The 17,876-nt window shown below is 36.5% G+C and overlaps 1 protein-coding gene across 2 annotated transcripts; it reads left to right on the forward strand.

Moving 5' to 3' along the window:
• The first annotated feature begins 558 nt into the window (after positions 1-558).
• LOC135153186 (cystine/glutamate transporter-like) lies at positions 559-17,603 on the forward strand. Of its 2 annotated transcripts, XM_064095438.1 has the most exons (11): positions 756-845; positions 1,079-1,226; positions 10,149-10,512; positions 11,159-11,284; positions 11,629-11,728; positions 12,101-12,145; positions 12,251-12,374; positions 12,879-12,985; positions 13,326-13,569; positions 14,312-14,489; positions 15,671-17,603. In XM_064095438.1, exons 2-11 carry the CDS (start codon positions 1,080-1,082, stop codon positions 15,733-15,735), a joined length of 1,500 nt encoding a protein of 499 aa, XP_063951508.1. In that variant the 5' UTR covers positions 756-845; position 1,079; the 3' UTR covers positions 15,736-17,603. The 2 variants fall into 2 exon arrangements, with proteins under 2 accessions (XP_063951507.1, XP_063951508.1); XM_064095437.1 differs by having other exon boundaries at positions 559-1,226.
• Positions 17,604-17,876: the final 273 nt, after the last annotated feature.

The following is a 17,876-nucleotide window of genomic DNA, read 5'->3' on the forward strand; positions in this document are numbered from 1 at the left end:
CCCCTTTTCGCTCTTACTATGCAATTATACTTTAGGCCCTAACCTATTGTTGAAAAAAATTGAAATTAATTCAATTTTTATCAATCAATCAATAAAATCAACTATTCAGTCAAATACATAAAGGGCGATTCCTCATGGGTCGGAGTTTTGTATCGAAAACAAAGTTTACAATTATGTGAGAGTGAGACTTTAATGGCATCGTCTTGTGTAGGCCTAGGCCTATACTGTCTTGTTCTTTGTTTTAGCTGTACGGTATTGCGTGGTGATATGTGGTGTGATGTCCGTTTCGCTTATGTAGGCCTATACTTTTACATTGTAAATAATACGTGTGATAATGTAGCTTTGGCAGACAGTGACCCGGAGGAGACAAAGCATTGGAGGGGCACAGCATTGTTCACAAACAATACAGTGCCCCTCCAATGCTTTGTCTCCTCCGGGTCACGGTCCGCCACTGTAATGTAGATTAGTTCCGTTTCAATTAAAAAACCCATACAAATACAAAAAGACTTATTTTGAAAATCACTGAAGCCGTCATTTCATTGAATTATACATGTAAATATAGGAAGTGTTCGAAGCCTTGTGGCTTAAAACACGATTATGGTTATTCTGTTTCCATTTGTATAGCCTCCGTATATGCCTACAACATGCATGCAGTATCACGTCAATAGACCAGTTCGTATAGTTACATCATGGACAATTTTGGTCAAATGACCTTTCATTGTTTTCATTATGATAGGCAGATTTCAAAGCAAGATATAACATATGCATATGCCTTACATAGCAGGATGAAGGAATTGGATTATACCAGGTGACTAGAATAGCACACCAATGAACACTCCATGAAGGTATTTGTTGCATTTTTACTTTGAATGCATATTATAGCATGCTGTACAATGTACTTGGCAAACCGTGGAATACCAGTCGTTCGTGGACGCATTTTTGTTCTTTTGGATGTAAATGAAAAACACAATTCAAAAGAATATATGATTAATCAAGACACCAAAGTTGGTGCTTAGCTCATTAAATTTTAAACCACCATGTCACTTTCGTACCATGACCTTCCTCTGATCATGCGCAGAATGGAACTACGAACTGGCTTTTTGGCTGATGGTGAAATAGGGACAGAATCACCCACGATCATGATGACTGGTGCCAGTGACCCTGGCTCAAAGAACAAAGTGGCCATTCCTCGACATCTTGGACTCTTGGATTGTATATGGCACTTGGTAAGTACAATCGACTTTACATCCTCTTCTAGGGACTCGATGAACAACAAGGAGCTTTCATTAATATCTAGCTAGGGGTTGTATGACAATCAGGATATACTTAAAAAAGGCCTTCTGTGAAAATGAAAAATATGTACTATAATCACAATAGTACGGTGACAAGTAATGGGCACAATTTGAGCAACCTGCAAAAAAAAGAGAAATTATTGAAATCCACGTTTACTTCTTACAATTGACCACTCCCTGAAATTTTGGGGCCAAAATTACGGACTCATATTTCGCATTTTTTCTCCCTTTTTTCTGCTTGTGCATTTCTATTATTTACAATCATTAAGTATTGTTTTACCTCTCAGAACTGATTATTGGAATGCGAAAATTACTGACTCATATTTCGTTTTTTTCTCCTTTTTTCAGCTTGTGCATTTCTATTATTAACAATCATTAAGTATTGTTTTACCACTCAGAACTGATTATTGGAATGCGAAAATTACTGACTCATATTTCGCTTTTTTCTCCTTTTTTTCAGCTTGTGCATTTCTATTATTAACAATCATTAAGTATTGTTTTACCACTCAGAACTGATTATTGGAATGCGAATGTTTAAAAACTTGAGTTTTCCAAGCCACTGACAATTTGAAGTTTTGTGACGATATTTACAAATAAATAATCATGATGGGGTGCGAATTCCGTCCAGTATTGACCTCTCCAAATTTTGTATTTTTACCTACAGTTAGACAGATTCAGATTAAAGGGATTGGTTAACATTGGTTTGACTTTTTAAAAATCTGAGCTAGAAGGTCACACTTGTCACCTGTGTCTGTGATATGTTACAAAAATGAAGCCCAGAAAAAAATTGCGTTCGAAAATAATTATTTAGTGCTTCAAAAATTGAAATATAAAGTGACCGAAAACACCATCTTAATTTCATCCAATACACTTATGTGTACTATTTAGGCGTCTATAAGACGCCTATTTACAAAATCGGGGTTTGCCTTGTAGTTTTAGCTTTTCATTCTCAATAATGGTTGTTTTCAGGGTTTATTAGTTCTAATACATGCACTTATACACATGTTTCATCTTGATTTGAGAATTTTTTAAGTCGGCTGCTCACAAAGTTAAACAATACCTTTAACATTTATTTGGTATAAGATAAAAATCAAGTTACAATAATATTCATAAACAACGTAGTACATAAAATACCAGGATTGCTAAAAAAAGTAAAAAAACTTGTAAACAAGCAACCCTCCACATACAAAATAATGAAATACAATGAATATACAATTACATGAGATACAAAAAAATATATATATACATATAACATAAATAACGATAGAAATATAACAATAAAGTCATACGAAAACTTAAGAATTAACTAACATTAAAGAAATAATCAGAATCATTCAGTATAATATATCAATAAGTGGCAAGTATTGTGCTCTTTAATTCATTTTTGAATGAAATGTAATTCGAAGTACCCTTTAAATCACTGTTTAGAGAATTCCATTTTTTTCATCCCTTAAATCTAATTGATCTATTTTGTAAAAAAGAATTTGTAAATTTTAGAAGACGAAAGTCACCCTTTTTTCTTGTATTAATTGAGTGATAATCGGAGTACAAATGAAAACTGTCATAAAAAGTATCTGGTAACATGAAATATTTCAATTTATACATAAATAAAGATGTGCCTTGGGAAAGAATATCTGCAAATTTAAGTAATTTCGAAGATTTAAACAATGGAGATGTGTGTGCCCTGAAGGTGGCGTTGCAGCATAAACGAACAGCCCGTTTTTGAAGTATGAAAAGGGGTTTTAAAAATTTATCAAATGTTCTTGCCCATACAAAATTACAATACATTAAGTACGGATATACAAGTGTATAATATAAAAAAAAGCATGGCAGAAGATGGTAAAAACTTTTTAGTTTACACATAACGCCAACATTACATCGAATCTTCTTGGAAATTATTTCAATATGTTTTTCCCATGAAAGATTGTTGTCAATAGTTATACCTAAATAATTTGCAAATTGAACTTGGTCGATACATTTACCGTCCAATTTCAAAGTTATATTTACAATAACAGTATCATTTTTCCTGCCAAAATTAAAAATCATATATTTGGTTTTTGTTTCATTAATTTTCAATTTATTTGCAGAGAACCAATTAGCAACCTTCTGCAGTTCAACGTTTGCTTCAGAAATCAAGTCTTTCAAATTTTTACCTGAATAGAATATGTTCGTGTCGTCAGCATATAATGTATAATGTAATTTCTTTGAAGATTCAATAATGTCATTTATAAACAACAAAAATAATAACGGGCCCAGGATACTATCTTGGGGCACACCTTGTCGTATAAAAAGCAGTTCAGAATCAGTTTCATTATATTTTACAAATTGCGTTCTTTTTTATAAATAACTTTTAAACCATTCCAAAGAAATCCCTCTGATTCCATAAAAATTTAGTTTTTGTAATAAGATTTGGTGATCCAGACAAACGAATGCTTTGCTAAGGTCTACGTAGACCCCCAAAGCTATCTCTTTTTTTCGTAAAATTTATACAGAAGTTCAGAAGCAAAAAGCAAAGCTGACTCTGTAGAATATCATTTTCGAAATCCAAATTGCTCAGAAAAAATAATTGAATGTTTATTGAGGAAAGTAAATAATCGATTGTACATTAATTTTTCTAGAATCTTGGAAAAGGTCGACAGCAATGAAATTGGACGATAGTTTGATAAATCGTTTTTGTCACCCTTTTTGGATAGGGGTATAACTGTTGAAACACTCATTGAATTTGGAAATAATCCAGATTGAAAAGATAAATTAAACACGTGGGTTAAAGGTTCAACAATATAATTAATTATTTTCTTTTCAAGATATGGTGACATATCATCCACCCCACATGAATATTTATTCTTTAAAGAGCAAGATACCTTCAAAATTTCGTTGCTGTCTGTAGGCGAAAGAAAAAAAGAATGGGTTACATTGTTTTTTTAAATAATCACGAAAACATCCAACGGGCCTCGGATCATCAAAACAACCAGCATTAACAAAAATAGTTAAAAGCACTTGCAATTGATTTCTGTTCAGTAAGTTTCACGCCATCTTTACGGATGAATGAAGGCAATTTTAACGATCTTTCTTTACCGAGCAGGCTGTTCAGAATATTCCAAGTTTTCTTTAAGTCACAACAATTCGATTTCAGTTTTGCAGCAAAATAGTTTTGTCTAGAGACACGTATAATATGAATAAGTTTGTTTTTATAGGATGAGTATTTTTTCTTCATGTTATGGGTTTTCAGTTTTGAATATCGCTTATATAAGCGTTCCTTCCTATTAATGGATTTAAGAATGCCTTTTGTAATCCAGGGTTTTTGGGGTGCTCTACTTCTTTCTTTACCGGATGATATCCTTGAATGCTTGGAAATAGTCTCTTTTAAACACTTGATAAAAGTATCGTAAGCTACGTTGACATTGGATAAGTTTGTCACAGAGGACCAATTGTTAGCTGCAAAATCTTCACACAATGACTTAAAGTCTAATTGGTATTTAACGTGAGTTTTGTTATTCACATGGGTCATGGGTGTGTAGACGGGTCAATATATGGTTTGACCCGGAACAAATTGCAACAAATGATTTTTCAGCTGTATTTTGTACTATTTGACCTCAGGAATAACATACTAAAAATCTACCAAAATCCGCATCCGGGAAAGTGGTTATTTTCAAGATGGCGTCCAAGATGGCCGCCATTCACTAATAATGGATATAACTCACTCATTATCCACCCTAGAATCCTATTTGGGTTCATAATCCATGGTCCAATGGGTAAAATAATTTATTTATACAAGTTAGAGTGAATATTAGCACTCCAGGGTACCAGGAAAATCCAAGATGGCGCCCAAAATGGCTGCCGTAATCTAAAAAATCTTCAATTCATCTATCACTTAAGTGGCTTTAATTTGGTTTACATTCGATTGTTTTAATGATGAAGTAGAACGTCGGGACAAGTTACAAGGACAGCCAGTGGTCTGGTGTGTCCAAAAATACAAGATGGCTTCCAAAAATTGAGTTTAAAATGGCTGTTAATCCTTAAAATGGACATATCTCATATCAAATCCACCTGAGAGATGTGATTTTGGTGTCTAGTCCATGGTTTCAATGGTCAAATAATACATTGGGACAAGTTACAAGGACAGTCAGTGGTCCGGTATGTTAAAAAATCCAAGATGGCTTCAAAAAATGGAGTAAAAAAATGCTGTTGCTATTAAAAAAAACCCCAACATAGTTTGTTCAATATCCGCGGGAATATGATTTTTTGTGTCTATACCATGGTTAAATGGGTCAAATAATAAATTGGGATAAATTACAAGGACGATTGGTGGTCAAGTATGTCCAAAAGTCCACGGTGGCTTAAAAAATAGTATCAATTAGCCGCGATGGTATTTAAAAATGGACATAGTTCATGTTTTATTCGTCAAGGGCATATGATTTTTTTGCCTATATCATGGTTTCAAAAGCAGAAAATTAGTTACAAGGACAGTCAGTGGTCCAGTATGTCGAACATCTAAGAAAGCTTCCAAAAATCGGAGTCTAAAATGAGTGCTGTTACTTTAAAAATGGACATAGTTCATTTAAAATCCACCTAGGAGATATGATTTCGGTGTCCACACTATGGTTTCATGGTTAAAATAATACGTTTGGACTGGTTACATTGATATGCAGTTGTTCAATTCGCCTTAAACACAAGAGGGTTTTTAAAAAAGGAATTTAAAACGATTCATATCATTCAATAGTGGTCAGAGTTCTACAATATTCATCTGCAAGAAATAATGTTGGTGTCCAAATTGTGGTATGAAGGGTCAAATAATACATTCGGACAAGTAACAAGGACGGTTAGTACTCCATTTTGTCAAAGAATCCATGATGGATTCTAAAATTTCATCAAAATGGGTGCTGTTACCAACTCATGAAACAATATGATTACTTGTCCCCATGCATTTAAGTGTAGGCACCAAGATTATTTCTAACAGGTAGATATTTTATGTAACAGTAGTCACTTTAGAACGCATTTTTAAGCCAACTTGGATTTTAAGGCAAAATGGATAGCTGCATATCATGTTAACCAGTCCCGAAGCATTGTTTGGCCCTTGAAACCCTAGTGTAGACACCAAAATAATATCCTCAAGGTGTATTCATAATGTTCTACATCCACTTTTAAGTAACAGCAGTCATTTAAGACCCCATTCTTAAAGCCATCTTTGATTTTTGGACATACCTGACACCTGACTGTCCTTTCAATTTAACCCAATGTATTGCTTGACCCTGTCAACTCTAGTATAGACAGCAAAATCATACCTCCAAGGTGTATTTATAATAAACTATGCATACTTTTAAGTAGCAACAGTCAATTTACACCCCATTTTTTTGAAGTAATCTTGGATTTTTTTTTTACATACAGACAACTGACTGGTCTTGTAACTTACCCTAGTGTATTACTTGACCCTTTTAAACCATGCTTTTAACACATCAGACATTTTTTTACTCCATTTTTGGAAGCCATCTTGTAATTTTGGACATACTAGACCACTGACTGCCATTGTCTTGTCCTAATATATAATTTGACCATTGAAACCATAGTTAAGACACCGAAATCATATCTCACAGGCGGATTTAAATGAGCTATGCCACTTTTATGTATCAACAGCCATTTTAGAATCAAGTTTTGGAAGACATATTAGATTTTTGGTCATACCAGACCACTGACTGGCCTTAAAACCTGTCCTAATATATTATTTTGGCCCTTAAACCAGTAGTTTAGACACCAAAATCGCATCTCCCATGCTGATATGAAATAAGCTATGTCCGCTTTAAGTAGCAGCAGTCAATTAGAATCAATTTTTGGGAGCCAACTTAGATTTTTTTGACCGACCAGGCCACTGACTGTCCTTATAACTTGCCCAAATGTATTAATTGATCCTTGAAACTAGTGGTTTAGACACCAAAATCACATTTCCAGGCCGATATGAAAGGAGCTTTGTCCGCTATAAGTATCAGCAGCATATTCTAAGACCAATTTATGGACGCCATCTTCGATTTTTGGACATACCAGACCATTGACTGTCCTAGTAACTTATCCTAATATATTATTTGACCCTTGAAACCAGTGGTTTAGACATCAAAATCACATATCCCAGGCCACAATGAAATGAGCTTTGTCCGCTCTAAGTATTAGCAGCCATTTCAGAATCAATATTTAGAATCCATCGAGGATTTTTGCACATACCCAGACAACTGACTTTCCTTGTAACTTGTCCCAATGTATTATTTGAACCATTTAACCATGGTATAGACACAAAAATCATATTTCTGGACATTGAACAAACTATGGGTTTTTTTTTAAGGAGCAACAGCAATTTTCGACTCCATTTTTGGAAGCCATCTTGGATTTTTGAACATACTGGACCATTGACTGTCCTTGTAACTTGTCCCAATGTCTTATTTGACCATTGAAATCATGGTCTAGACACCAAAATCATTATGTCCCAGGCGGATATGAAATGAACTATGTCCATTTTAATTATCAACAGCCATTTTAAACTCCATTTTTGGAAGCTATCTTGGATTTTTGGACACACCAGACCACTGGCTGTCCTTGTAACTTGTTTCAATGTACTATTTCACCCTCAAAACCATTGAATAAAAAAACAAATTTAGATGAATTGTGGATTTTCAGCCTACGGCAGCCATTTTGGGCGCCATCTTGGATTTGCCTGGTACACTGGAGGACTTATAATGCATTCTAGCCTAAATTAATTTTTGGACCCCCAGACCATGGAATATGAACCAAAATAGGATTCTAGGGTGGATAATGTGTCAGTTGTATCCATTTTCAGTGAATGGCGGCCATCTTGGACGCCATCTTGAAAATAACCACTTTCCCGGATTCGGATTTTGGTAGATTTTTAGTATGTTATTCCTGAGGTCAAATAGTACAAAATACCGTTGAAAAATCATTTGTTGCAATTTGTTCCGGGTAAGGCTATTTTTGGTCGTATATTGACCCGTCTAATACGCGCCGTATAAGTTAAAACATCAACAACATTCCATTTTTACACAAAATTCCTGCCGTGGGAGGGGTCATCATAAGTAGATCCAGGGGCGAAGCGGCGGCCCACCCCCTATAGACGCAAAGTAGGAAGGTAAGGATAAAAATAAGAAGAAAGATAGGACGAGGAAGAAAATTAAATGATGGAAGGGGAGGGGAATAATTGGAAAAAAGAAAACTTTCAGGTCAGTATAAAAATAAAAAATTCGCTCGCGCTTTGCATTAATCCACAGCCATCTCTTTATTTCAAAACGTGCTTAAATTTTTTTCACTTTTTAGATCGAAATATATAAAATCAAATCATTTATTTAGGAAGATATCCATCTTTTCCATAATTTGTAGGTTTAAATCTTAAAAAAAAATAGCTCGCGCTTTGCGCACGCATTGCTTATTGAGATAAACTGCTTGTTCTTTATTTCAAAAGTGCTTGAAAGATCCAGTTTTCAGATCTGAATATTAAAAAAAAATCATTTCGCGCTTCGCACTCGCATCAGTAATATGGTTGAGTCAGATACTATCCTGTTTATTGCTATAAGGTGAAAAGAAGATGACTTTTATAGTCGGAAAAAAAATCAGGATACGCTTCGCGCTCACATTAATTAAAATTTAGTTAAAAAGCTACCCTGTCCGTGATTTAAAAATATGCTAATAATACCACATTTTCGGCCGGAAATGACATATCTTTAGCACACACTTAGCGCTCGAATCTAATATTGTTTAGTGAAATTCCTATCCTGTTCATGATTTGAAAAAGTGTTATGATTGTCCAGTTTTTAGGTTGGAAAATACAAACTTTCAGCTCGCGCTTCGTGCCCGCATTATTTGTTTAGATTCCTATCCTATTCCGTTCATTATTAAGTACTGAGAATGTCTAGTATTTAGGTTATAAAAAAATGAAAAACTTTCAGCTCGCGCTTCGCGCTCGCATTCATTGTTTAGATTCCTATTCCGTTCATTATTAAGTGCTAAGAATGTCCAGTTTTTAGGTTGGAAAACAAAAACTTTCAGCTCGTGCTTCACGCCCGAATTAATTGTTTATATTCATATCCTGTTCATATTCTTTTTAAAGTGCTATAAATGTCCAGTATTTAGGTTGGAAAATCAAAAATTTTCAGCTCGCGCTTGCATCTATTTTAGACAAATTCCTATTCTGTTCATGATTTGAAAAAAGTGTTACGAGTGTCCAGTTTTAGGTTGTAAAATCAAAAACCTTCAGCTCGCGCTTCGCGCTAGCATCATTTTATTGGATTCCTATCCTGTTCATGATTTTTATAAAGCTGTTAACAATGTCCAGTTTTTAGGTTGGAAAATAAAAAACTTTCAGCTCGCGCTCGCATCTATTATTTAGTTGAATTCCTATTCTGTTCATGATTTGAAAAAGTGTTACCAATGTCCGGTTTTTAGGTAATTCCTATCCTGCTCATGATTTGAAAAAGTGTTACGAATGTCTAGTTTTTAGGTTGGAAAGTCAAAAACTTCCAGCATAGACTTACGATCGATTGGATCAATCGTAAGTCTTTGTAAGACGGGGCCCAGGACTTGTCGAATAAAACGTCCGACAGGTCATTTCATGACACGCTTCCCTGGTTTCACTAAATATAACCTATGCTATTACAGGAGAACCACTTTGATTGATTTAGATAATGCTCAAAACTCTGTGACCAACTTATTTTCCTCCAGCCTTTTCCAGCCTTTTTGTGCTAAAAAAGTTTGCCAATTTGATTTAATGGTACTTATTTTTTGCGTGTAATACCTATATAGAATAAAATAGAAATGCCTTCAAACCAACTTAGGACTTCCATCAATATTTTGCTTCGTTCACAGATTGGGGCAATCATTGGCACAGGGATCTTCATCTCTCCGGCCGGCGTCCTTCGTGGTGCGGGAGGATCCGTAGGCCTATCCTTCATCCTATGGATAGCATGCGCCATCATCAATTCGTGTGGCGCCCTCACGCTAGCTGAACTGTCTGTCGTCGTGAAGAAGTCTGGAGGAGACTTCAGCTTCATCCTCCAGGCATGGGGACCCCTGATGGCTTTCATCAGGCTCTGGGTAATTCAGTTCATCATTGCCCCAAGTGGTGGAGCCATCGGGGTAATGACCATCTCACGTTACTTGTTGACCCCCTTTTTTCAGTGCGTGGAAGTACCTGTAATGTTGTTCCGCATCGTAAGCGTCATCTGTCTTTGTGAGTACATATAGGCCCGTATTCACAAAAGAAGTTTAACCCCCCCCCCCCCTGGGTTTAAACCCCTTCCTGGTTTTTTGAAACCATGGTTTAAACCCCCTCTCTGATTCACAAACGATGATTTCTTTAAACCATGGTTTAAACCACAGTCTAAATTTAGAGGGGGTTTAAACCTCGACCATGGTTTAAACTTCTTTTGTGAATTCGGGCCATAGTGTTTACATTTAAACCAATTATATTCGTTCTTGTTTTTTTCTTGAAATTTAAATCGCATTAGACGCATTAATTTTATACGTTCAACTTCCCCCTCTTTCATGTCTAATCCTCTCTAATCTGTTTCCTCCACCCTGCATTTTTTTTTATTCAACTATATATTATAATTCATATTTGTAAATAAATCAAATGTCATTTGCTCAAATGTTACCTTCATAGGCCCATCAAAGACAATTTTCTGACGCTTTTCAACATCATCATGATCATATGCCTCGTGGCCTGCATTCGAATATTTTTATGAACTTTACGATGTAAAATTGCAATACTGATATACATGTTTTTGTTATAATTTCATTTCTTATAGTTTCGAGCAATGGTTTATTTTTATTCAAACAATTTATGTTCTTTTCTACGTCGTTTGCCCATCTTGCAGTGTTTGTGGTTGCAGTGAACTGTATCAGCGTTCGTTTGGCGTCCAAGGTGGCTGGTATTCTAAGTGTCACTAAGGTGGTTGGTCTGATCCTCATAAGTGTAACCGGAGTACATTACCTCACACAGGGTATGTCCATTTAGCATTCGTACATGACGTAGAATTAAGGGGGAATTTCACAAAACATGTTATCCATGTGGGAAGATGAAAGCTAATGAGAGGCAAGTCCACCCCAACGAATAGTTGTTTTAAAACATATGAAAAAAGGTAAAAACGCAAAATGTTGAAAGCAAATGTTGGAGCAAGTGTCCCATTTAATACCATGTTCCCTTCTGGATCCCTCATTGGTAAGACTTTCTTTGATTTGTTTTTTTATCTACATTCGAAAATGTTTTTTTTTTTTTTTTGGGAGGGGAGTATGTAGCTTGCAGCATTATGATTCCTTGAGTGAGATGCACTTTATCTTACTACAGGAAACACTGAACATTTTCAACACGCATTCAATATTGGATCCTATGACGTCACCCTCCTTCCAACTGGTCTTCTATCAGGAATATGGGCGTACAGTGGATGGTTTGTATATTCATCTTTAAAGTGAAAAAAGACAGGTCACGCAGACAGAAAAAAACTGAGAGAAAGAAAGGTCGATATCGTACAATTATGTTCTGTAATAGGTTACTTTTTGGAATGCTTAAAAAATTATCTTGCTCCAGTCATATGGAACTATATGCCTACTGGGTCTACCCCTTTCTGTGTTTTTTTTTTCTTAAAACAAACTTGCAAGGTTCGAATATTGGGTCAAGAAATACATCTATTGAAAAATTGTATTACTTTTCTTAGAGTGTGCAATGATAGATTCTGGCTCTAGATCCGATTTCTTTAATAAATCAACTATCATCATTTTAAAGTAAATAACTGGAGTATGTTTTATTTCCCTCTTTACAGGAGTGTCGTCACTGGAATTACAGAAGAAGTGAAGATCCCACAAAGGTAAGCCTATGCAATCGGTCGCAGGCAACCGAATGTAAGAAACAAAATTGACGCATCTGTATATAGACATGCTACACTGATTTGGTAATTTCATTTTAAACACAGGAATATTCCATTGAGCATCGTCATCTCGATGTCATTGATCACGGCGGTATACCTCATGACCAACGTCGCCTACCTAACCATCCTCTCACCCAGTCAGATAATGAACTCAGAAGCAGTGGCAGCGGTAAGAACTAGAAGTAGTAGTATCAGTAGTAGCAGTAGTAGTAGTAGTAGTAGTATTAGTAGTAGAAGTATAGTAGTAGAAGTATAGTAGTAGTAGTAGTAGTAGTGGTAGTAGTGGTAGTAGTGGTAGTAGCAGTAGTAGTAGTAGTAGTAGTAGTAGTAGTAGTAGTAGCAGTAGTAGTAGAAGTATAGTAGTAGTAGTAGTAGTGGTGGTAGTAGTGGTAGTAGTAGTAGTAGTGGTAGTAGTAGTAGTAGTGGTGGTGGTAGTAGTGGTAGTAGTGGTAGTAGTAGTGGTGGTAGTAGTAGTGGTGGTAGTAGTAGTAGTAGTAGTAGTAGTAGCAGTAGTAGTAGTAGGAGTAGTAATATAAGTGGTCACGGAGTTGGCTTTGGTAGTTGTTATGGCATTTTTAAAACGTTGTAAACTAAACTTTTTTTCTTTTTTACAATAACGTCATCTTGGAAATGCAGAATGAGAACCTAACAATTTACCTCAATATCTCTATAGGACTACAGCGTGTTAGCTCTTGGAATCAAATGGTCGTGGATTATCTGGTTATTTGTCGCCCTCTCCGCCCTGGGAGGTCAAAACAGTGGTCTTTTTACATCGGCAAGGTAATATTCATTCAGTTGCTCTCAGTAGTAGAAATAAATCATTTGAAAGAAATAATATGCATGTACAAAATAACATCATTTCTTATAACTGTCCGTGTTTTGATTCAATGGAAACTCAATTTGAGTGAGGTCAAAGATAATGAAACGCATGTTAAATTGGAAACGAATTTCTATCACAGTTGGCTCATCTTCACATTTAAGTTATTTATCATGGCAAAATTAGGATACCTTAATGCCTCAATTTCAAAAGGATAACAACGGAGTATTCTGACAGATTCAAAAGAAGCATTCTGACAAATTCCTAGAGCGTACACAAATTTATCTATCACTTCTGATTCAGGGTAAGATTTGCTGCTGCGAGAGAGGGCCACTTTCCAGAAATCTTCTCTATGGTTTCCATTACCCGCTTGACTCCTCTCCCCGCCATCTTGTTTGCCGTCGTTAGTCTCGTCTACCTCATCGAGAACGACATCATCGTGTTGGTGGAATATTTAGGATTTGCTGATGTCGTATTCGAAACCATCACCGTGGCAATAGTCCCTTATTACCGTTGGAAGTACCCAAATCTTGACCGACCGTACAAGGTAATTGCTATTTAAAAATTAATAAATCGTGCCTATGGCACATACAGTCTCCGATTATCGTAGGGCACCCCTAGGGTAATCGTAACCTGCTAGTCATACAATTTCCGAATGACATACGATAATCGTACGATTTTTATAGGAATTCATGATCATCGTAAAGTTTACAATTTGGTTTTTTTCGCGGAGTTATTCAATTTTCCCCTAAAAATCGTAAGATATTATCCTAAACACATCGCATGGACATCGTACCATCAACTTCGCAGGTAAAACTACATTTAGCGCAGAGTCATCGTAAGATATCTGTACAGTCTACTTACGGTACTTGTACTCGGCTTTGTCTTTGATCATATACGATGTCAAAATCTATAATAAAATTTTGTATCAAAAGGGTTTAATTAGCCCTTCAGAAAGTTTGTCCCGTACGCGCCATTTTTGGCCCCTTATCATTTCCGGGTCATTATCCTACTGCTAGTTTGATGAAAGCTGTCATCCCTGATGGGTAGTCAATTATTTACATTTTCACTAAATACCATGGTTTTGATTGGCTTAGGAGAACCACTGGCTTGAGGCCATCTAAGCTAATCATTCACAAAAAAAATGCGAATTTCGGACAAATATCAATTAGTATGAACACGACGAAGGTAGATATTATTCTAAAGAAATTTGTAAAAGTCATAAAAAACAATCCTTAAAAATTGCTGCATGGCGACCTTCTCAGTCATATTTTTTTCCACATCAACAGGTTCCTCTTATTGTGGCGTTGCTGTATCTTGCTACGTTGATTTTCATCGCATCCATGTCTCTTTACGCTGACCCTGTTAAGAAAGGCACTGGTCTACTTCTTGGGTTGATTGGAATTCCAATTTATTATGCCCTAGTTCATCCGAAATACAAGATCAAGTGCATCAGACCTATTTCGGGTAAGGATTAATTTCATTTTTAATTAATCATATTCTTGCCCTTATTATGATAAATATTGCTAGGGTATTAACGGATGAAGGCAGACTGCAACAACATTTCTCTTTTTTTTTTTCTTTCTAAGTTTCACTTACCGTTTTTACTTTAGTCCACATAGGCCGTTTTTTCATATGATAATAGAAAACTCAAACGTTTCCACGTTCACTTTCACTTTGAATGTGGTGTAATACATTGTCTCTATACCTGTTTGTCGATCGATTGAGATTTTCTTTCCTGAAAAGGCCGGCATAGCAATCTCCAACGCCACTTGTAACTTAAAATTCTGTCTATATGCGATTTTTCCTCTCAAATCCATAGTCACTTGTTTGAAATTCATGATTCTTATCATGGGCAGATCGTGAGTGGCGACCACAAGTAGTCGCCTCCCCCCCCCCCCCCGCTAATGGCGGCGAGAAAGAAAAACAAAAGGAAGAAAATAACGAGGGGGGGGGAAGAAGAAAAGGGTAGGAGAATACTCAAAATACTTTACTAACGACCAGTCATTATTTACCAAAATTATGTTGGCAAAGTAAATAATTATCATGGTACGCCCTTTTCCAACCAGTGGATTTGGACTTTGATCGTCTTTTCCTGAAAAATTGTCAAACATCCTCAGGATCTTCATCGCCATCGCCGTCATCATCATCATCATTTTCATCATTATCATCATCATTACCACCACCATCATCGTCAATCATCATCACCATCATCACTATCATCATCAAAATCATCATGTTCATCAGCATCATGACCCCCACCACCACCTCTACCCACTGGCGTCTTTGTATGACCAAGGAAAAAAGGAGAAAGGGGAACAAATGAAGGGCGATAAAATATTATTCGAAGAATATTACGTCAAAATCTATCACGAACTTAGATCTTCATTATAAAAAGCAAAAATTTTCGCTCGCTCGCGAATATTTTCAAAATGTCAACATACGACAGTCTGTGCCCCTGAACCACCACTATCATCATCACCACTATACATCAATCGTTACCGTTACTTTCATCTTTATCGTTATCTGAAATAGTTATCATCATAAAATTTAAACTAAATTTTGGTACATCTCTTGTGATATGCATGATATCTATCTTATACTGAAATTAGCGTATACTATCTTTGTTTAATTTGACTTGTTTTCAGCAAAGATAACGAGATTTCTCCAAAAAGTTCTCTATTGCGTGCGACAGGAGAAAAAGACTTTCTGAGTCCATATCCACCATCCCCGATCGAACAAACTTGATGGATGACATGTTCTTTGTATTGAACGAGGTGATGCTGACTTTCTTTCTGAAATATCAATAGGAAGGTTTTCTTGCTCCACGACCCACGACGGATTCAAGAACACAGTAAATGTATTGAAAATGCCCATCAAAATGACAAAGAATAGCTGGGGTGTATTTGTCGGACCGGACATTGTTGAACCAGAACAACACTTTCATCCTAAGTTTCGGAGCTGACAAAAATGTGCAAATTTGTCGTTTGTCCAGGACGAAACTGCTGTTTTGATACACCAATTAATTTAGACCAAGACTTGGTTGTTCATTGTCTTGAAGGGCATTTGACAACACATTTTCTATGTTCTTGAAATCGTCGTGCGTCATGGAGCGAACTCCCTATTTTATGTTTTAGAAGTACTTAAAAAGAATTGATGGATATTTTGCATGTACCATGCCTGCCGTTTAGTTCACTATAAAAAACATTCAATGTTAGAGAATTGTAATTGTTTAACTTGTTCATCACGGTGTCATCAGATTAGTCTGGTTTATATAAATGCAATTATTTAATGATTCCTTATTACATATTGTGGAAATGCTATATGTTATTGAAGAAGTATAAAACAGTTATATTGATTATAAGGGCTTATTAGTATATGTATAAGGGCTCCCCGGAGGACGGCTCCCCTGGAAGACAACTCCCCGGAGGACTGGTTCCCTGGGGGACATCTTCCCCAAAGGACAACTCCTCCACATGACATCTCACCCAAAGGACGGGCCCCTCAAGGACAAATCCCCCGGAGGACCCCCCCCCCTCCCGTGGTGGAATCGATGCAAAGTCGTTATTTATGCATTGCATCGTAAGCTCCATGGTCCCCAGGGAGTGGAGTTTGTGTATCCCCAAAATGATGTCAATGGCTGGACCGTTATTTTGAAACATTTCAAGAAATCATTTACCTACCTATTCAGTAAAATAGATGTAGGAAATAGGAGAATAGCAACAGCCTCTTGAGGAAGCCGGCTTTGGTTGTGTAAGCAAAGAGAAAGGCGAACATACATTCCTAGCAAACAAATATAAGGAATTATTTCAAGCCCTGCAACATTATTGTGTATGGAAATTCCGGGGAATGGAGGTAAAGGTCCTATATGTCACCAAAGGAGACATCTATGTGACATCTCAGAGACTATACAGTCGCGGAGACGTCTCCAACATAAAAATTGGTTCCGTCTAAACCAAGGAGACGTCTCTGTGACGTCTCAGAAACGTCTCCCGAGACAAAGTGTTAGCATTTTGCCGGACAATCGTGGGGATGTTGCTGCAAAGTCTCCAACTAGTCGGTGCGACACGTCTAAAACTTTTTTTAGTCGCAGAAATGTTTACTAGACGTCGCAGCGAAAAGTGTTGGAGACTTCGTGGCAATGTCCCCACGACTGTCCCGCACAGTGCTTGTCATCTTGTTTACAGACGTCTCCCTTTAGTAAGATATGGCCTTGGGTCTCATCAGTCTTCCTAGTTCCAACAGGTCTCCGCGATGTCTCTGAGAGGTCTCTCAGACTTCACAGAGACATCTCAGCAACTAGCCAATTCTGGAGTCGCAAACTAGTCGCAAAGTAGTTACAAGCCCATACCCATAAAGACCATGTCACGCCTAACCTGGTCAATAGTTGCCACCCCTCTCAGTCAGCCTCCATCCCCCTCGCTCCACTCCATGGACACCTTGTTGATTTATTTCGCATTTGAAATATTTCTAACGTATTGTGATTGTGACAAACCAGAGAACTCCTTGAAACAATGTCATACAGGTGGCATTTAGCCTGTTTTATGTTAATTGTAAACATTTACGTAACGTAACGGGGGGGCACGGGGACACGTGCCCCCCCCCCCCCCCATCGGCTGGCAAAAAAAGGGGGGAAAGGAGAAAAAGATGGAGAAAGGAAGAAATACGTAGTGAGAAAGAAGAAATTATTGTACATTATAATTTGTTATATCATATTGTTATATTATATTATGTTATATTGTATCATATTTTATTACATTATATTATATATATTATATTATATTACCTAATAAATATTTTTTCATAACATTATGAAACATGATTTGCTCAGGGCCTTTGGCCCGTATTCTGAAG

Source organism: Lytechinus pictus, chromosome 2, assembly GCF_037042905.1.
Source record: "Lytechinus pictus isolate F3 Inbred chromosome 2, Lp3.0, whole genome shotgun sequence".
NCBI lineage: Eukaryota > Metazoa > Echinodermata > Echinoidea > Temnopleuroida > Toxopneustidae > Lytechinus > Lytechinus pictus.

Excerpts from the sequence above, each read along its gene's own strand:
- LOC135153186 (XM_064095437.1), top strand. The coding sequence starts at position 1,038 with ATGTCACTTTCGTACCATGACCTTCCTCTGATCATGCGCAGAATGGAA. Across the intron at positions 12,375-12,878 it reads ACTCAGAAGCAGTGGCAGCG|GACTACAGCGTGTTAGCTCT; the intron begins GTAAGAACTAGA and ends ATATCTCTATAG. Across the intron at positions 13,570-14,311 it reads ATCTTGACCGACCGTACAAG|GTTCCTCTTATTGTGGCGTT; the intron begins GTAATTGCTATT and ends CCACATCAACAG.